This window comes from Chlorocebus sabaeus, unplaced genomic scaffold, assembly GCF_047675955.1.
Source record: "Chlorocebus sabaeus isolate Y175 unplaced genomic scaffold, mChlSab1.0.hap1 unalloc_scaffold_109, whole genome shotgun sequence".
NCBI lineage: Eukaryota > Metazoa > Chordata > Mammalia > Primates > Cercopithecidae > Chlorocebus > Chlorocebus sabaeus.
This window is the reverse complement of record NW_027326846.1, coordinates 787842-808817: the sequence shown is the minus strand read 5'-3', so window position 1 is coordinate 808817 and position 20976 is coordinate 787842. Positions and strand designations below refer to the sequence as shown.

General features: G+C 48.8%; 1 protein-coding gene, 1 long non-coding RNA gene and 1 pseudogene across 2 annotated transcripts in view; 2 read left to right on the top strand and 1 right to left on the bottom strand.

Annotated features, from left to right (window-relative positions):
* LOC119621355 (uncharacterized) overlaps positions 1 to 20976 on the top strand; it is a gene marked incomplete at its 5' end in the record, with an annotated part of 61949 nt that overhangs the window by 40584 nt on the left and 389 nt on the right. Inside the window, 4 exons of the mRNA XM_073013931.1 lie at positions 8010 to 8112; positions 8232 to 8321; positions 8754 to 8836; positions 9040 to 9237. Of these exons, the coding sequence (XP_072870032.1) occupies positions 8010 to 8112; positions 8232 to 8321; positions 8754 to 8836; positions 9040 to 9237 (474 nt within the window). The remainder of the gene's footprint in view (positions 1 to 8009; positions 8113 to 8231; positions 8322 to 8753; positions 8837 to 9039; positions 9238 to 20976) is intronic.
* Positions 2501 to 7981, top strand: LOC140710962 (uncharacterized). Its single transcript, XR_012092128.1, has 3 exons — positions 2501 to 2946; positions 5530 to 5655; positions 7401 to 7981. It is a non-coding gene; the product is annotated as an uncharacterized lncRNA (long non-coding RNA).
* On the bottom strand, positions 9534 to 20976 carry LOC140710961 (ATP-dependent 6-phosphofructokinase, platelet type-like; annotated as a pseudogene).

Below are 20976 nucleotides of genomic sequence, written 5' to 3'. Positions count from 1 at the left end.
CATAAGGAATGAGTCTATGTCCATGAGCAATGGAATCAAATAATGTTCTCATGTAAGGAGAGTTGGGTCCATACTGTTTTACTCCTTCTTTCATTTCTTTTAGCATTTTTATAGAAAAAGACTGATATCTGGCTTCAGCTATGGGAGGCTCTCCCTCTTGGACCCCTTCTCCAGGTGGTCTTGCTTCTAATATTACTGGGAATTGCCACGCCTCAATATCTCCTTGTTTTCTTGCCTCATCAATAATTTTATGTACTGCACTACCCTGTGTACTAGGCGGTGCTGTAGGATTAAGTCTCATGGTGGGCGGCTGAGGATATGGCACCCTGCCCTGTGGCAGTGGAAATGTTCCTGGTTGTCCATACGGATTTTCTGGGGGCTGCCGATACTGCAGCTCGGCTGGCAGCCAGTATTGATAGACTACTGGCGGCTGGGACTTATTTTCTACCGGCTGGTATTGTGGACACTGTATTTGGATTGGCATTGCCATGCCAGAGACTCTATCTTTTTCTATTTGATCTTCTTTTGGAGTTTGTACTTGTTTAACCTGCATTTGAGGTTGCAAAGTTACAGGCATCTGAGCTGCTGTAAGAGGAGTTGGCCATCGTGGTTTAGATTCTGATGGCTCTGCTAATTCTGGACTCTTTTCTTCTAATTTTAACGTTTCAGGATATACTACCTCCTGTAATTGATTAACATAAACATTTTGCATTGACTGAGCCATTACCAGCTCTGCTACACATTTGCAGTGTGAACTTTCCGTTCCTTTCCAGGATTCTATCCCTGCCTCTTTTTCACAATCTACTGCACAGCTTTTAGGGACATCAGAAATTGGAACGCTATCTTCTTCTGTTTGCAATGGTTCTAAAGCTACTTTAATAATGACTCAATCATTCCATACTGTAAGTGGGATGATTTTACTTTCCCTACTTGCTTGTTTTAATTCTTTGCCAATTTTTTCCCAGTCTTTTAGATCTAAAGTTCCCTGTTCTGGAAACCATGGACAAAACTGTTCTATTGTTTGAAATAGCATAATTAGATTTTTGGTAGAGACTTTAACTCCCCCTCTTTTTAAGAGAATTTTAATAAAGCTGTGATAAGAGGCATATTTACTTTCAGTTTGCCCCATTGTTACCCTAGGTTCTTCCGAGTGCACAAGCTTACCGCAAGGCTGACTGTAGACGTACTCGGGAGTCTCTCATCGACTTGTCCTCAATGACCACGCTCTGGTGTACCTTCACCTTAGAGAAAAGCTTCCACGTTGGGCACCAGATGAAGGGGTGGCTTGCCCCTCCACACCTGTGGGTGTTTCTCGTTAGGTGGAACAAGAGACTTGAGAAAAGAAATGAGACTCAGAGACAAAGTATAGAGAAAGAAAAAGTGGGCCCAGGGGACTGGCGCTCAGCTTAGAGAGGACCCACACTGGCACCGGTCTCTGAGTTCCCTTAGTATTTATTGATAATTATCTTTACCATCTTAAAGATAAGGGAGTGGCAGGACAATAGGATCATTGTAGGGAGGAAATCAGCAGTAAGACATATGAACAAAAATCTCTGTGACATGAATAAGTTTAAAGGAAAATGCTGTGCCTTGAGATGCATATGCAAACATCTCCATAAACCTTTTAGCAGCATTGTTTCAGCCTATCACATGGGGAGAAACCTTGGACAATACCTAGCTTTTCGGGCCGGGCGCGGTGGCTCAAGCCTGTAATCCCAGCACTTTGGGAGGCCGAGACGGGCGGATCACAAGGTCAGGAGATCGAGACCATCCTGGCGAACACGGTGAAATCCCGTCTCTACTAAAAATACATAAAAAATTAGCCGGGCGCAGTGGCGGCGCCTGTAGTCCTAGCTACTCGGGAGGCTGAGGCAGGAGAATGGCGTAAACCCGGGAGGCGGAGCTTGCAGTGAGCTGAGATCTGGCCACTGCACTCCAGCCTGGGTGACAGAGCAAGACTCCATCTCAAAAAAAAAAAAAAAAAAAAAAAAAATACCTAGCTTTTCTAGGCAGAGGTCTCTGCGACCTTTGGCCATGTACGTGTCCCTGGGCAGTTGAAATTAAGAGAATGGTGATGACTTTTAACCAGCAAGCTGTCTTCAGGCACTTATTTAACAAAGACACATCCTGCACAGCCCAAAATCCATTAAACCTTGAGTCGCCGCAGCACGTGTCTCTTGCAAGGACAAAGTTGGGGGTAGGGTCACAGATTAACAGCATCTCAAATACAGAACAAAATGGAGTCTCTTATGTCTAGTTCTTTCTATATAGACACAGTAACAGGCTGATCTCTCTTTCTTTTCCCCACAGAAGTGTTAGTTTTTTATTTGTTCAATCATTTGGAAATGTAAAATCCATTCTTGATTCGCAGGCCACGAGAGCAGGCAGGGACAGGCTGCCCCTTGCCGACCTCTGGAATGAGCTTAGAGAAGGAAATGACAGGCTGGGCCAGCACAGCCTCCTCACAGCAAATTCGCTGCAAGGGGGTCCTTCTTAGCAACCACTTCTCATCCTTCATCTTGGCTTCAAGTGCAGTTCAGGTGGAGAAAGAGAGAACAGAACTGGCCTCAGCAACAAGAAGGAAGGAGACGCAGGGTCAAGCAGCCCTGTGGACCGATCACACTCAACATTCACACCAAGCGGAGCACAGGCAGGACCAGCCCAGGGGGGCCGAAGTGGAGGCTCTCTGGGGTGGGGGAACTCTGGGTGGGCAAGATTCACAACCTAAAACTCATATAGAAGTTCTACACAGCAGTAGTTACAGAAAACACACACTAAGAAAAGGCCAAAATAAAAATAGGACAGCCACCTTTGACCGCACCTTATCCCTCAGGAACCCACCTTCAAGCCCTGGCAGATGAAGACTCACTTCCTGATGCACTTCCCGGTGAATTATGTGGGCGAATGCATCCGAACTGTCCCCTACACGGACCCAGATCATGCCAGGTAGGAGGGTGGAGGTCGGGATCTCTCAGGCCTGAGCCTTACAGAAGCAACTTGTCAAGCCTGTTCGAGTTCACAGGGCATGTTTTAGCACAGGAAGAGTCTGCACTGACTCTGAGTGTTGGACCTGGGGCTTTGTGAGTCTACGAGCAGCCCTCTTTAAACAGCAGAGTCTTTATGAACAAAGGCCCTAACCACAAACTCCTTTCAAAATGCCCCATGTACTCCCCTCATCTCTAGGTGGAAATTGAATGAATTTAGGTTGAGACTTCTGATAAACATGGTAGATTAAGCCTTCGTGAGGACAGATGCATGGAACGGCAGCAAAGGTAGATCAAGACACAAAGCCACAAGGGAGAGTGGGAGGTGACCCAGGCAGCCATGGGGGCTGCAGGAGAACCTCATGAGCCAGACTGTGGGTGGGTGGGTGGGGGGTGCCTGACCCGGGGCCACAGAGGGACAGGGCAGTGGGGAGAAACCAGGTGGTCCTGCAGAGCCCTGCAGATGGCAGGGCTGGAGGCTGCCTCACAGTCCCTCTGAGGAGTTTGCCTCCCCTGTCTCCCCACCAAGTCAGAAGCTCAGGGAAGGAGGCCCGGGGTTGAGCGGCCAAAGCCACGGCCGAGAGTGAGGGTCAGGCCTGTTCCCAAAGTGGCGTGGGGCGAGGGAGTTTGCAGCCTACGAACTGGCCCTCCAGCCCTTTCTTCCAAAGTGTGGCTGCCCCTCGGCTGTGTTCATCCCATCTGTGGAAACTGGCCAGACCAGGAGGACAGACTCACAGACATACACTTTTGGGGACCTGTCAGTTGGGTGTGGATGACACAGATCTGTGCAAAAATGTTATATCCCGGAAATTCACTTCCTGTATCCTTGTCCCAGGCAGCTACCCCCATGAGGGACTAAACCAAGGAGGAGACCCCCAGGGTCTGGCTCCAACCTCACTGGTCCCAACTGATGGTGCCCCAGCCACCCGAGTGGTAGAGAGGGGAAGGCAGGCTTAGGCCTGGGCAGTCTATCCTGATAGGAGAAGGTGCCGGGCCTCCAGGGTGTACGTGTGTCACAGTAGGACCACAGATGGGGAGGTGTGTAGCCAGGTGGGAGGAAATATGGGGCTGCAGTGGGGGCCCAGAAAGAGCTCTTCTGTAGAAAAGAGGTGTGTGGTCAGCTGTTTTGTTCATTAATTTCCATATTTGTAGGAGATAAACAGATCTGTCTGCTGTGCCAGCAGAAGAGTGGTCTGTTTCCACCATCCAATAGGAAAATGCAGACAGAAAACGCTAAAAATGTGGAGGTTCCCCCTGGGCCAGGGGGATTCTAGATCTTTTTTTCCTTGTTTTTTGTATTTTATAATCTTTCAACAGTGAGCATGTGTTTTTAATATACAAGTAACAGAAATTTCTCAAGGAGGAGGATGCATGGATGGATGGAAGGCCATCCCTGCTGGTGCTTGTAGAGGCTCCGTCCCCCAGGGTCTGGCTCCGACCTCGCTGGTCCCAACTGATGACGCCCCAGCCACCCAAGTGGCACTGGGTTTCTCCTGGAGGGCCCACACGAGATGGTCATGACTTCTCCCAGCACAGCCACTGGGAACACGCCCACTCCTTCCTTGATTTCCCACCTGGCCTATTTGACTCCCTTCATCTGCTTTGGGAAATGGCACATCTGTGGAAGTGGTGACCCGGGGCTGATCTCGCCACGGGCGTCTTTAAGGAGCCTGTGTCTTTGCTGCAGACGCTACCATCATTGTCTGCCCTGCCTTCTGTCGGAGGTGGATGTGTTCTGGAATCATCTAGAATGTGATGTCACGATTCGCAGTGGAAGGCAGATGAAATCAGGCCCGTTCCTGGAAATGTGATGTATCGGAGAGTGTGTGTTTTCTTAAGGGATTCCTATAAAACTCAAAGAGTTTGACTTCAGTTTCCTTTTTTTTTTGGTATCCTGATGTGAGACATTTAAATATTCATTTGCACATTTGCCTTTACAATAGAAATAACCTCTTTCTACTTCACCAGATTTAAAAAATGCCACATATGCATTGGAACAAGTTAAGCAGTGTGGTGCTGGAAGTGTTAGATTCCCTCCCCACCACCACTGCTTTCAACCATGTAATCCAAGACAACTGCTTGAAAATTGTGCTTCCTTGTGCTTTTTAGTTTTTGTTAATTAAAAAGAAAATCTCATGCCTGTAAGCCCAGCACTTTGAAGGCAGGAGGATCACTTGAAGCCAGGTGTTTAAGACCAGCCTGGGCAACGGAACTAGACCCTGCCTCTACAGAAATTGTAAAAATAGGCGTGGTGGCACGCATCTGTAGGCCCAGCTACTCAGGAGACTGGTGGGAGGATCCCTTGAGCACAGGAGTTCAAGGCTGCAGTGAGCTGTGATTGCCCTTATGCACTCCAGCCTGGCGACAGAGCAAGATCCCATCTCTTAAAAAACAAGAACAAAAAAATGGGACCGTAATTTATGTGACATTATTGTACAACTTGATTTTATTTTCATTTTCACTTAATCCAATAATTACTTCATTGTCTATGCTTTTTTATCAGCCATGGTGTTTTAAACTTGCATTTTTTAATCATTAATTTCAGTCTTAAAATCCTTGCATGTTTGATGACTGCTAAATTCCTACATACAGAAATTCGAGAAAAAGGTGGCGCTTACAGTGGAGGCGCAAAACTCAGCCACAGTGGGGTTTTCACCCTTTACTCTTACAGGTGAGCTTTGCTCTAGTTCACACATTGGGACGCACACGGTGTTTTAGTCTCCTACTCATGATTATCAGTGTCATTTTCTTCTACTGCAGTGAACTTTAGACAAAAGTTGTTCTATGTGCTGCTTTTCACTTCTCGAGCACTTAGCCACACCCAGCAATGTCCTTTCTGGTGCAAGGATTGGGGCCAGCAGCGTAAACGGGAAGCATTCTGTCTTTAGTAAACCCTGGCTTAAGCCAGCATATTTTGGCAGAACACGGTAGTGCCTCCATCCATGGTTTTGCCTTCCATGGTTTATTACCCAGTCACCCTTGGTCTGAAAATATTAAATGGAGAATTCCAGATATAAACACTTCCAAAGTTTTAAATTGTACACCATTCTTCTAAGCAGTGGGATGAAAGCTGACACTGTCTACGGTACCTGCCTGTTGGTCACTCAGTAGCCATCTAGGTCATCAGATACGCTGTGGGTGTCCAAGAGCTTCTGTTCACAGAACGCTTGTTTTACTTAGCATAACTTTTATTACAGTATAATTGTTGTATTTTGTTAATATCTTGCTGCACCTAATCTATAGACTTTTTCATAGGCATAGGAGAAAAACACAGTATCCATAGTGGCTGTCTGAGGTTGCAACCCTGCTCTGGGGGACCTGGGACACAGGCCCCAGGTGAGGGGCTGCGATACAGCCTGAGAACATTCTTAGCTCATTTCATTTGGAGGTGCCTGATGTGGATGCAACTGTTAGCTTTCATAAACATAACACCGTTATTCTAAAATAATAAATTCTTGATTGTGTATGGCTTTGCTGCCCAAGAGAACCTGTATTCTGACACTTTTTAAGAAGGAGCTGGCCAGGCATGGCGGCAAGTGCCTGTGGTCCTAGCTACAGGAGGCTAAGGCGGGAGGATCCCTTGAGCCTAGGGAGGTTGAAGCTGCAGTCAGCAGATTGTGCCACCACACGCCAGCCTGGGCGAATGAGAGCCTGGCTCGTGGATGCAGAGATAGATTAGGTAGGTAGGTAGGTAGGTAAGCAGGCACGTAGGTAGAGAAGTCGGTAGCCGTTGCCACCCTGCTGAGTTCTCCCATTTGCTGTGCTGGAAGCCACTCTTCTAGACAAGGATGGGGAAGCAGCTCACAACCCCTCTGCAGCTCTGAGTCAGGGTGGAGGGAGGGCTGGGCTCTTTCCATTTACACAAAGGGAAGTCTGGATCAGCCCCCTCAGACTGATTCCTGTACTGCCCTGGGTGTGTCCTTAAGGGAGATTAAAGGAAAACCTTTGTTTGCTTGATTTTTCCATGTGAGTCTTCTGTAATTTCCTCGTAATCTTGACCTGCCCCCACCCTCCACATCTTTCCTCTTCTGATGTCACAGAGAGGTGGATTTAAATCATCTGGGGAGGACTTTATGCAGACGGACCCTGTCTAAGAGGGAGAACGTGTTGAAAGTCTTATGTGATCGGATTTAAACTTCCACTGAGAGTAATTGAGCAATTTGTCAGGGGGCTGTTTGGACTAGATCAGATGTAAAATAGAGCTGTTAACCCATAGAAGATGTTGAACTGTTAAGTCACAGGTTTGTCATAAACTTGTCCTTTGGTAAAATGCTTGCCTATTTATTTCTCTGGGTTTCCTAGGGACCCAAAAGCAATAGAGACACTCCAATCTTTTGGGAAGGTTTACTGGGCAAAATCTGGAAAATTCACACAGCAAGACATTGACGAAGGCAAACTTTGTCTTCTCAACCGTAGATGATCCTGTCGCTCCTTCATACAAAGGTATTGTGAGTGTAACAGTGAGAATCTCAGTCCACAGCCTCGCAGATGACATTGCTGTTTTCCGAGTTCCCTCATGCACAGGCAGGAGCACCAGCTTCTGGCGCCTCTGTCCTTGCCTGTGATACGATTTCCACGTCTGACACCCTAAATATTGGCCTTGGAAACACGCTTCCCGACATCTGGGCGAGAAGAGTGCATCCTGTCATTTCAGTTTTACTGACCTGAGGCCCAGTGGGGCCAACCCACGGCAGTGACTGGGCTCATTCGTGTGGAAGGATGACGTGACCACGGCCCAGGCCTGGCCACATTACACTGTAGAGCCACTTTTGCTCACAGCATTATCAGCCTCACGCGGTCCTGAATGCATCCACGCTGCAGAAGCAGGCCTTGGTAAGAGTCAGCGTGGCTCGTGGGAGCTAGAGGTCAGGGTGTGATCTCTGGGCTGTTAGACATGACCCTGTGGTTGAAACACGTATGTGAAGTAACAGTGAGATGCACCTGTACCCTCTGGGACACGAGGGCATAGCCCACTGTGCGAGCTCCTGGGTGGCAGCCCCCCTGTGCCTGTGGTTTGTCTTCTAGGAATGGACCACTTCTTGTACGGCCTCTCCGATGAGATGAAGCAGGCCCACAGGGAGCAGCTCTTCACCATCAGCCACAAGAAGCTCCTGGCCATGAGCGATAGGTGAGTGGGGAGTGGGGAGTGGGGAGCGGGGAGTGGGGGAGACAGCGTCCGGGATTGGAGACCTTAACGGCACTGAAGTAGAAGCCAGTCCTCACTGACCTCGCCTGCCTTCCTCTCAGGTACCTCGGCACTGGGAAGAGCACGCATGGCCTGGCCATACTCAGACCCGAGAATCCCAAAATCGCCAAGGACCCATCCTGGATCATCAGGTGAGCGGCCCTGGTGCCCCCAACTGTGCAGGAGCCCCTGAGACAATAGGCCTCTAGAGCTGAATATGAAAAGTCAGAAATGCTACTGCTTTTCCAAGAATATTATGCCATTCTTAAAGTGTTGCCAACTGACTGGCAAGTCAATCTTAAGAGCGACCAGGAAGATGTCCATTGAAATAGTCATACACGAAATGCCAAAGATGCACCACGTAGAATTTTCACTTTCTACTGACTGAAAGGCTTGTTTTACCTCATTAGTTCTAGAATATTTAAGAATCTAAAAATAAAGGGCAACTCTGATTTAACCTCTGCTTGAGTCATTATCTTAAGTAGCATTTAGGGCTTTTACTAAAAAACAGAAGTAAAATGAAAAGGTACACAAAGGTGTCCCGTGTCTGCCTGTGCTGATTCATGAAACTCGATTACACCGAGGCCCTGTGGGAGCGTCCTCCTAACAGACGGAAGTTCAACGGGGCGGCCGGATGGAAGCAGTCCTGAGAAGCAGGTGGGCTGGGGTGAGTAAGCGCTCGCTTCGTCTTCACAGAGCCAGAAAGGAGAGCCGCCACGCCAGCTCTTCTTGGCCGTTGGACTCTGATTTCCCAAACAGCTTGTTTTTGGGGTCTCCTCTCCCTCCACACAGCTCTCCACCGCCATTTCTGAGGCACAGCTGTGGTCTCCTGCAACCTAGAGCTAAGAGGCAGAAACGCTGTCCCTACAGGATGTGGGCCCACGAGGGCAGCAGGGCCGTCACACCAGCACCCATGTCTACTCTGGCAAGAGTCATCAGAGAATTCCAAATTAGGTCCCAGCAAGGACCGTGGCTTGGACTGGACGAGAAACTGGCTATCAGATTTTTCAAACCCCCACCTTGGTGGTTTTAACATGCAGCTAGGATTGCAATCAAGAGGCCGAGTAGGTAAGATTCATGTGTTCTCTTTTACTTTCTAAGGAGAGCAGGAGCCTGGGGTCAAGGCCCAGGGTCCTGGCCTGCTGCTGTGGTTGGAAACTGACACATGGCAATAAACATGGCATTCCCCTTGGCCTGTGTAAACTACTGGCTTTGTTCTCCTTTTATGACTTGTGCATAGTTCAGTGATCCCTACTAAAAATATTTTTATAATCTTTGCCCACAAAAGTGCTGAGAAAACCATTAGTAGCCACCCATAGATTGAGGTTTTAATCTCCTACTTAAAAAACTAAAACGGAGGACTGTTGGAGTTGTAGGCAAACGTTTAATACACACATCTGAAAGCATGAGACACAGTCCAGACAGCACGCACTGGAGCTGGTGGGGCACACGGTCGGTGACAGGTGCTTGCTTGTTAGGTATTAATGTCAATAAATACTTTCAGAAAGTGCTGATAAATAACTTAAGTGTTACAAAAACAGATGGTCCACGGTGAGTCCAGGTTGCAGGTACATGCAGGCAGGACTGGGTCAGACGCTCCAGGGCTGGGCTGCACGTGCTCTAGCTGGCCTGAGTCCGACACATCATAGTTGTCCATGTACTTGGCCAGGATCTTCATGAGGGGCCGCAGCTTGAGCCACCACTGTTCTTTGGGAATCCTGTGCCTGTGGAGGGATGGGGGGACAGCAGTGAGGCTGGGAGATGCCACGGCCAGCACAGTGAGCCGTCTTGCCAGAAACACGGGGTTTGTAGGGTCGGCTGAATCAACTAGATAATAAAGCCAATTTCAGGGTCAAATGAAACCATTGCTTTTATATTTCTAAAAATTCTTCCCAAAGACCTAGTGGTGGTTTCTTATTGTTGTTCTTTTGAGACAGAGTCTCGCTCTGTCCCCAGGCTGGAGAGCAGAGGTGCGGTCTCAGCTCACTGCAACCTCTGCCTCCCAGGTTCAGGCGATTTCTCCTGTCTCAGCCTCCTGAGTAGCTGGGACTACAGGTGTACACCACCACACCTGGCTAATTTTTGTATTTTTAGTAGAGATGGGGTTTCACCATGTGGGCCAGGCTGGTCTTGATCTCTTGACCTTGTGATCCACCCACCTAGGCCTCCCAAAGTGCTGGGATTATAGGTGTGAGCCGCCATGCCTGGCCAAGACCTAGTATTTTTTAACTGAGCTTCAGAAAATCTAGTTCCTCAAACCCCTGAATGAGTTGCCGAAAGCAACAGCAATGGCCATTCTCCTGTCCTGTACTCACGTTGGCTGGGTTTGCTAAGGCAATAAGACCCCAACTTACTCAAAATCCGTTTGCTTCTTCAGCTCTGCCACAGGTTGAAAAATAAGGTTTCTTTTGCTTATTCCCAGCACACAAACGGAATCATCGGTGGTAAATTTTTTTCCTATAAAAGATTTTAAAAAAGATTAACACCACCCTGTCACATGGGCAGGTGGGAGAGCAGAATCATGGGGCGAGATGAGAAGTGAGATTCCTGGCAACCATCCTGAACCTGGCCTGGAAGCCTGGGGGAGGCTGAGAATGGCCAAGAACGGCCGAGAACAGCTGAGAACAACTGCACAGTGTGGCCAGCGCCTGGCCTGGGCAGCTCTGCTCTTGTGGGATCGCCCTGATGGCTTCCTGGAAAGCAGCTTTTGTTTTTCCTCTCAGTGGAGAGAATTTTTCACTAAATAGTGGAATAGGGAAATTACCTTAAGAAATTGATGCCCACGAATACACACACAGAGGAGTGAGAAACATCCATAGCTAAATTAGCAAAAGAAAATCGATGTAGAAAGAATCAGTCAGTTCTTCAAAAAGACAAACCAATTGAAACTGTTCACATCACTGTTTTTTGTAGACTGTCATTCTTCTACGTTGCACATTGGCAGTGATAATGGTTTGCCCTAAAAAAGCACACACCTGGTATGACTGAAGAAAGCTGAGGGGGGTGGGGGCAAGAAAGATGCTGGCACAAACAGCCACTCAGGAATGAGTGGGGACCAGCCACATTGGAACAATTAACAATTGTATTATACAAAATGTCATGTTTTTTAAAACTTTTCAGTTTATCTAAAGATTTGTTAGAATATGTAACTTACAAAACTGATTTAAGGAAAAACATGCATAGTTCTACAAACATGAACAATTCATTCAGCAGCCAAATCTTCCTCAAAACTGGAAGTTCTGACAGATGGAGTTGCAAGGAGGTTGTCCTAACATACATCCAAAAAATAGAAGGCCCCACTTAAACTGTGAGGGAAACTGCGGGCTGATGCTCAAGATCTCCAGAGCAAAAAGCCTGCACAAAAGAACTTCAGGTTGAATCTAGCAGTGATAAAAGAGAACATGTTACCCACGCCCAAGCTGACCTTATCCCAGGAATCCAAGGTTGGTTAAATAGCAACGCTCAGAGACCAGCAGGAGTTAGAACATCACACGCAGCTCAGTACTGGACTGAAGAAGGAACCAGTATACCCTACTTCTCCCCGATAGGACAGCATTTTCACCAAGGCAGACGGCCTCCCTCCGCGGACCCCTTACCTCTGCCCCAGGCCTCCTTGAGTTTCGCAGTGATCCACTCCATAGCTCTGGCAGAGATTTTGGTTCCAAAGTTTCTATCAAATGGAGAGGGTGCCCCACCCTGTTGGTGGTTAGAGTCATATGAAATATCAGTTATACAGTAACACTTTGTTGTTAAATAGAAATGACGATTTCTATTTCACAGAATTCACGTTTTTATTTCTAGGTCTTTATGGATAGCTGGAACAGAAAAAAACACAATCTCTGTTTCCTGTAGCCTGAACTCAGCCTGTTAAGCAAAAGTGTCAAGTGTTCCCCCTGCCCAGTAAGAGGAGGATTTTAATAAATGGAATGAGTCAACTAACAATCTCCAATATTTTAAAATCTTCAATCAGGATTTCATAAACTCATCTGGGGTGGGGATGGGTCGCAGCTTTAAGAATCTGATAAACGTTGTGGATTCTTTAACAAAATCACACATATGCCTCCTATTTCATCATCATTTCAGGGGATTCATCAGCTCTCTGGAATAAATTCACGGGCTCTGGTTTAAAAGTATAAAGAATAGGAGGTTGTGAGGAAGGAGTGTGTGTGAGTTAGGAATGCTGGACCGCTGTGTCCCAGGCTCAGCTCATGACATGTGTGTGCCTGCATGCAGCTCATTCCAGGTCATTCTGATTTGGGGTGAGTGTCAAGTATATTACATGTCTGATAATCCATTTTAAATCTTAGGAAGCTCCAGTTTTTAACTCGATGAAGTGTTTAATTTGAATAAGCATTTCCAAGTAGTGGGGTTGTCACTGTTTTCATGAAAGCTGACAGTTCCCTTAAAATCCCCATTACTCAAACCTCACCAACAAAAGAATCCTAAAGCTGGTGATGTTTGGCATGACTTAAAAGTTTAGATGATTTGGCTGGGCATGGTGGGGATCACGCCTGTAATCCCACCACTTTGGGAGGCTGAGGTGGGCGGATCACCTGAGGTCAGGAGTTTGAGACCAGCCTGGCCAACGCAGTGAAACTCCATCTCTACTGAAAATACAAAAATTAGTTGTGCATGGTGGTGGACACCTGTACTCCCATCTACTCAGAAGGCTGAGGCAGGACAATCTCTTGAACCTGGAAGAGGTGGAGGTTGCAGTGAGCCAAGATTGCGCCACTGCACTCCAGCCTGGGTAACAGAGCAAGACTCTGTCTCAAAAAAAAAAAAAAAAAAAGTCTCCCAGCTAACTGGGTGTATGCATACACTGCAGATCGTTTTGTTGTATAGTGACAACACACGCGACACATAATGTGACACAACAAACTGACACAGGATGTCGATTTCACCTAAGCCCAGCTAACAGGGAGTGATGAAATCTCGTGCTGTGTTGCTCTTTCCCACCCAGAACGCAAATCATCCCTGTGCCCTAAGTCTCCATGCTGTCTGTGCCTCCTGTCCCTGAGTCACTCAGTAGCCGCCTTGGTTATCAGATGGTTATCAGTACCCACCCCCTCATGTATACAGGGGGCGGGTACTATCCCCAGGTTCAGGCACCCACTGGAGACTTGGGACACATTCCCTGAGGCTAAGAGGGATGACTATTTCCTTCTTCCTTCATAAACATCAGGTGCTAATTAGAGAAATGATTTTAAGATATCTAAAAGAGTAAGACTATAAAGCAAAAATTTTAGTTGTCTAAATGCGGGGAAGTCTGTAGAGCAACACACCACGACTCTGTTCTGCAACTGCTCAGCGTATAGTGCACTCCAGGGGCAAAGAAATTACCACTCATCCAGCCCAAAGTCACAGAGCAGAATCTAAGAACCGCAGTGTTACGGTGACCATAAGATCAGCCCTGGTCTCTCACTCACCTGAGCACAAGGCCCCTCTGGATACTAGTCTTCATTTTCTGCGTCAGGCGCTCCACATTGGACTGGAAAAGAGCATTTTGTTAATCAGACAATAAACTTCTGCTAAGCACCTACTGTGTGCCAGGTCCTGCAGGGCAGGAAGTGCCAACCACACGTGGTGGTGAGCGTGGCCAAGGAGGCTGCAAGCTCTCACAGCTTGGGTCTCGGGGAGCCTCCCCAGGCGGCGAGAGCACGTCTGCAGCAATGAATGCTGAGCACAGGGCACTGATGTGAGCAGCCCTCACAGCGGCCACTAGAAACGCCTTCCGGAATCAACAGGGTCCCTCTGAAGATGATAATTCCGTGACTGGCCTAGTGCTCATTCATGGCTCTATTGCTCCTTATTTTCATGACGATGTTCTCTCGGCGCTCTCAGAGGAAAAGAGCGACCTGTGGCCTTTCAATGGAATCTCCTATGACGGCCTGATGAACCGTGTCTGATCAGAGAATTTTGTAAACTCTCATCGACACACAGATTTCTTAAGGAACAGATTGTCTTAGAAAAGGGTAACATCCTATATCAGATCATCTTGGGAGGATTACAAGAGGGAGGTAATTCTCTAATGACTCATCCTAAGAAAATGGAGATTTTTACATCTAATCAATCTGTCACTGGGCACGGTGGCAGAATTTCACAAAGTAGGAGCCTGGGCACAGTCGCTCATGCCTGTAATCCCAGCTCTTTAGGAGGCCAAGGCGGGTAGATTGCCTGAGGTCAAGAGTTTGAGACCAGCCTGGCCAACATGGTGAAACCCCGTCTCTACTAAAAATACAAAAATTAGCCGGGCATGGTGGCAGGTGCTGTAGTCCCACCTACTTGGGAGGCTGAGGCAGGAGAATCACTTGAAGCCAGGAGGCTGAAGTTGCAGTGAGCTGAGATTGTGCCACTGCACTCCAGCCTGGGTGACAGAGCAAGCGTCCATCTCAACAACAACAACAAAAAATCATAATTTCTCTTCTGAAGCTCTTGCCAGGTTGAATGCTGGTGAGGCAGGATCTTTGGACAGATTTCTGAAATACGGTCATGAGTCACATAACAGGGGGATATGTTCTGAGAAATGCATTGCTAGGTGACTTGAGCCTTGTGCAAACATCCTACAGTGAACTCTCACAAACCCAGGAGGCAGGGCCTGCCACATATCTGTTGTTCCTGACTACAAACCTAAATGTCTGAGACTGTTGAATACTGCAGGCAATTGTGTATCTAAACATGTCTAGATGTAGAAAAGCACAGTTAAAAATATATATATATATGTATATAACATATGTTTTTTAATATATATAATCTTTCTATAAAAGATAAATAACAGTACACCTGTTTGGGGCAGCTCCAATATCATCTTATGGGACCCACCGCTGACAGAAACATCATGATGAAGTGAATGACTCCACAAGTATTTAATATGACATAGTGAAGAAATTCGTGATTCACATGTCACATAATTAGTGACAACGCCAAGGCCCTTTTTACTTGATCTACTTGGCCCAGAAACAAGTAACATCCTAACCTTTTAAAAGACAATGGTGCCGGGTACAGTGGCTCACGCCTGTAATCCCAGCACTTTGGAAGGCCAAGATGGGCAGATCACGAGGTCAGGAGTTCAAGACCAGCCTGACCAACAAGGTGAAACCCCATCTCTATTAAAAATACAAAAATTATCTGGGCATGGTGGCACGTGCCTGTAATCCCAACTACTCGGGAGTCTGAGGCAGGAGGATTGTTGGAACCTGGGAATCGGAGGTTGTAGCGAGCCGGGATCATGCCACTGCATTCCAACCTGGGTTGCAGAGCAATATATAACATTATATATTTATTTATATAACTAACTAAAGACAATTGTTCAAGTTGCATTTTATCTGCCAAGGCCTGTCATCCTGCATGGAGTTTAGTAACTGAACACTGCAGGGTCCAGGCCTGGATTCTGCTGTGCCATCCAAGCAGGGGCAGACCCCGGGCTCGGTGACACTCTTCCCTAAAAGAGCCACAGATGCCAAAAAACCACGGCCGTGTGTGTGTCAGTTTAGAGGCAGACGCAGCATCAGAGGCCTCAAGATTTAAAAGAAGCTGCAGCAAGCTTCAGAGCCAGTTGCAGACGTGGGTGGTGATTGTTAGCGGAGGCGCTCAAATCGTTTGTGACAGAAGTGAGAAAACATTAACTACACAACAGACTACATCAAAAAAACAAGCTCGTGTTTCACACAAGAGACTAGAAGGTGTCCTCAACCAGGCACGTCCGCCTTCACCTGACACATGGGAGAGGCATCTGGGCAATGCGAAGGGCATCAAGCATGGCGTGTTCTGTAGTACCTGTCTCCATGCCCCCTCGAAAAGCAAACCACCCTAGATACGATGTTTCACTCCACAGCACCGAGTGGATCCAAAGGGGACGGTCCCCCTAGGCCAGCCCCCGTCACATACCTGCAGATCCCTGCTGTCGAAGGGCTCTTCGAAAATGTATGCGGCATCGGCTCCGGCCGTGAGCCCCCCATGTTGGCCAGGTAGCCACGGTAGCCGCCCATGGACTTGATGAACACGCGCCGCTTGGTTCCGCTGGCAGACTGCTTGATGTGGTCGCAGGTCTGGTCACAGAGATCAGTCACTCCAGCCCAGGGCCAGGGTGCACCCACCATCCCAGAGCTCCCCGACGAGTAAGTGCAGCAAGGGCCCCCACCGCGCCTGAGCATGCGGTCCCAGCATCGCAGAGGTGAAGGGTGTACAGCAGCCGGGATGTGCCCTTGGAGTGGGTGTGAACATGCCCCCAACCCCCCCACCCCACCGTGGCAGCCACCTGGAGATGACCTCAATGACCTGTGGTGGGGGCCTGGCCATCTGCCGCTCCCTTCTCCCAGGACCCATAAGAGGAGACTGAAAAGACGACCCCACAAGCCAGCTCACTCCACGCTGCTCTCTGTCCCTGCTGAAGCAGCTTTCACCAGACACGGACACCGTTAGGTGTGAGCTGAGAAGTTAGGGGGCTCTCACCTACCAGCTTAGTCCATGGGAACAGCTGTGATCTTCTATTTTCTTCCATTAAAGCTCCCTGTGATTTTAGATCTGTGGCCATCTTCCGTTCATCAGGTGAATGTTACGTTTATAGAAACTCTACTCAAAGGCAGACGGTGGTTCTTAGACCCAGGTGCCTGGGGAGTCTTTCGGATGCATAGGCATCAGGTCCCCAAGTGAAATGTCTGCCATCCGCCCTCCACGAGGACCCAAGCTCAGTGGGGAGAAAAGCAGCAGAGAAATGCATCGGCCACCTTCCCACCCACACACGAGTCCGGGCTGCAGCGCCCTCTCCTGGGACTCTGCAAAACCTCTGCCTGGGCCTCAGCTCCCATCCCGGCACCCTCCAATCTGTTCACACAGACTGGAGACCCATCTATAAAAAACATAAATCTGATCCAGTCATTCAAAACCCTTTGGCTCACTTCAAGTACACGTCAAGACTTTCTCGGGAATCCCTGGCCCCGCCTGCTTCTGATACCAGGTCCCGCTCTAGATCCAGCAACCTCAGGTCCTCCTGGGGCCTCTGGATATGCTGGCTGCTGTGTGCATTCAGGTACAGTGGTGGGCGGGAGAGCAGCCCCCAAAGGAATCCCGGTCCTAATGTCTGGAACCTGAGAACATTCCCTCATGCGGTGATAAAGGAATCCTGAGGACTATCCAGGTGCGCCCTAAGTGCCACCACTTGCATCAGCAGATGAGGGGTGTAGAGGCCCTGGAGCAGGATGCTGCACACCTACATGGGAGGAGGCGGCACCAGGGAACAAGGCGGGCAAGGCCCGCAGCTCTGGGCACCTGAATGGGCCACGAGGGACTCTCCTGGAGCAAACACTGGCCTCAGTCCATGGCTCCTGCCTTCCAGAACTGTGTGACAGTGAGTATTATTTTCCAGCCCCAGGTGTGTGGTCAGGGTCACAGCAGCCACGGAACACACACAGGCACCTTCCTCAGCTCTGACCAGGAGGGAAATGTCATTTTCTCACGAAAATGCCGCCTGGTTTCTAATGGCAAAGTTCGTCTGTCAGGGGTTCTCGGGGCACCCCATGTCCTCTCTTCATAGAAATCACCCTGGAGTCTCTCCCTGCAGTTAGCTCGTGGTTATTTGACTTGCAGTCCTCACTAGGCTACAAATTCCATGAGGGCAGGAACTGTGGGCTGGACTTCCACCACTGCACCATCAGCAGGACCCGGCCAAGCACCCACAGCAGGCGCTCAAGAAATGCTTGTCTCTGAATGACATAAGCACAGTATTCTCCAGCCAGCCAGCCATCCTGGTCAAGGGCTGATCCTGGAGGATTCCCTAACCGGCCTCCATGGGACTCAGCCAAGAGTAAAAGCATGAAGTGGGGGTGTGGACTTGAGACTGGGGGCCACATGAGAGTCTGTGCACCAAAGTTTAACACCCACTGGGAAATTTTCACTTGAGATCTTCGGATGAAATTTTAAAACACACTTTGTTGAATAAACACAGGCTTCATTAAACCATTCCAACCTATACTTTGTTTCTTTGGCAGATTCTTTTCCTCCCAAAATAATTGGTTGATGTGTTCAAAAGTGAACACGGGCTCTAGTTAGCGGGCCACTTTGCATTGTGTAGAAGCCGAGATGGGGAGAGAAACAGGCAATGGGAAGAATTCCCATCTTTGTGCTTAGGAAGGACAGAGGACAGAAGCCCGTCAAGGGTCCAAAGAGCCCACAACTGCCTTCTTGAAGGGCCAGTGCAGAATTCTGAGGGTGTCACTGTTCCACCTGTACTGGGTTCTCTCTCTAATTGCGATCTAAGACTTAGGATGTCGTAAGGCTTTAAGACTTGCCCTTTGTCTTAGAGAATCCCGGGCATGGGAAGGAAAATGTGGGTGGGGCATCAGGACCCCCAGAGCCACAAAGCCTTATGGGTTATTTTTCCAACTGAATCTCCCCCGCAGCCCACCCTGAGGTGGGGAATTACTGTCACTCATTCAAAGAATGACATCAACCACTTAATGACAAAAGAATTCTGCAGGTAAGCAGCTCTCCCAAGAGGCTGATTTGTGCCCGAGCGTGTCTGAGTTCTAGTCCCACCAGGCTGCTGCTGTGGGTGCGTGGAACAGCGCAGCGCTGACACCTGAGCCACGCCCCCGATCGTGTGCTCCTCTGAGTGTAAACACAGTGACAGCTGGGACGGAAGAGTCCGCCTTTACTGGAGCTCAGATACAGCTTTCCTGAACTCTCTCATTACCTAGATGGTGTCTTAAACCTGAATTAGCTTCTAAAAATAGCAAGTCCCTCCGGCGGTGCCTCAGGCAATTAGTCAAAGTAGTACTGACAAGAAGAAGGCTGATCCCAAGCATGGCCCTGCCTGCCTGCAGTGTTTCAAGCCTGGACATCTAGAAACTGCTAAAGGAGAGCAAAGCCAGCGATGGCCGGACCCTAACGACATTCAGTGAACAGGAGTCAAGCGCGGGGCCCAAGGAAGTCCATGGAACGAGCCGTTGCCAACCTCTGCAAAGCCAGTAGAGCACCAGGGAACACGACAGGGAGAAGCCCAGGAGAGAGATGGCCCTCAGCTCGAGTGGGAGGCACAGGAGGCTGCAGCTGACCTCACGGCCCCTCCGCTCCCTTCCCTGCACTGGAACTCAGTTCTGAAGGAAGAACCCGGAACAGAACTGCTGTTTTCCGAGGTTCTGTGCCAAGCTGAACTAAGGAGTCTCCAACAGGGCTGGGAGTTTTCATGCAAACTCTGGAGCTGGTTTGGACGTGAACATCTAAGGTAAAGGCCAGCGGCTGCTCTCCAGGAGGCACCAGGCGGCCAAGTCACTGATGTAACCCCATGTGCCAAGGGGGCCACTGTCCCATTTGCAGATGAGGACCCTCTCTGGGTCAGCTTATCAGGGACCGGAGGGGGCCACCATGAGGGTGTCAGCACCACGCCCATGACTGGCAGAATCCACTCCTTCCAAAGCACATATTGGTGAAACTGCCTGCCCAGGAGGGCATGATCTCGGCTCTCTTCAGAACCTCTCGTCTCACCAGGAAGGCTGTGGTTCCAGGCAGTGGCCCCCAGTGGGCACGCCTCTGTCCCAGAGCTCGTACGTACCAGGCACTCAAACCCCTTCCTGCAGGCTCCCACAGCTGACCCTGCGGCCTCGCTACTCAACGCAGGCGGGAGAGGCAGTCTCCAGAGAAATGGTGCTCACCACTCCCCTAGTCTAGCAGGGATAGAAACACGACCCCAAGGACTGGATATATCCTCTCACTTTTAATCAATAAAGACAGGTTCTTCCTAAGGCAGAGAAGCTAAAAAATTTACCCTGTTCTGGCCAGTGTGACTGACATAAAGCCAAGCTAGAAAAGGGTGAGGGGGAAATCTGGCTCATTCTTAACACAGAAGAAACACACTGCTAAAATAAATGAAAGAAAGCAATGGGAGGAAATGATGTTTCTTGCATTTGAAACATCAACTTGCTTTGTTCAAGAGGTTTAAGACACACGTAAGCCATGCTCCACACACACGGCCGGCCGTTTCTGAAGTCAGTGTTTCTGGAACAAAAGCCTTGGCCTGCCCAGTGAACATTCACACTGAGCACACTGTCGCGAGGCTGCTTGGCCAGCCAGCAGGGGGCAGGAGAGAGCCGCAGGTGCCATGTGGGGTCCCTGCAAACTGGCCTCACTCCCTCAGTCAAGGGCCTTGCCTCTTGCCAATCCAGGGGCTTCCTCCAAGGGGAAGCGGCCTCTTCAGCTGCCACCGCACTGACTTCAGAAGGCTTAGCCAATGGGACAATAGATTCAACAGAGTTCCATGTTGTTAAGGGAAACTTCTGTTACCAGGCAACCTTAGTATCATATTCAATGTAAAATAACCAACAAGATCGTTTCCAAACAAACATGCTAGTAGTGCCTTATCCTTCAATGCTGCTTAAACACGGAGAAGAATGAGGAAAAAAGAGCATGGCACTTACTTCTTAAAAAATAACACCTCTTCCAGGTTCCTTTTACCCATATCATAAAGACTTACAACTGGATTCCCTACAGGAAGGTGGAGTGGGGGTGGATCCCCACGCTGACCCAGCCTCCCCCCAGGTCAGTCACCCGCCCCTCACCGCGGGGTTCACAGCTCTCCAGACACTGTCACCTCAACAAAGAAAGGTGGCATCTCTGAGCTCTCTTCACAGGGAGCACCCAAACGGGAGCTAGAGAGACAGACACACCCACAACTGCTGTAAAATCCAGAAATGCAATACATATTTAAGGACTTCATTATTAGTTATTTAAAACTTGAAGAACAAAGTGAGCCTGCTTTTAACCTCTCTGCCACAATAACATCGTGTACGTCTGTCTTTTACCGTTTGTTCCTTC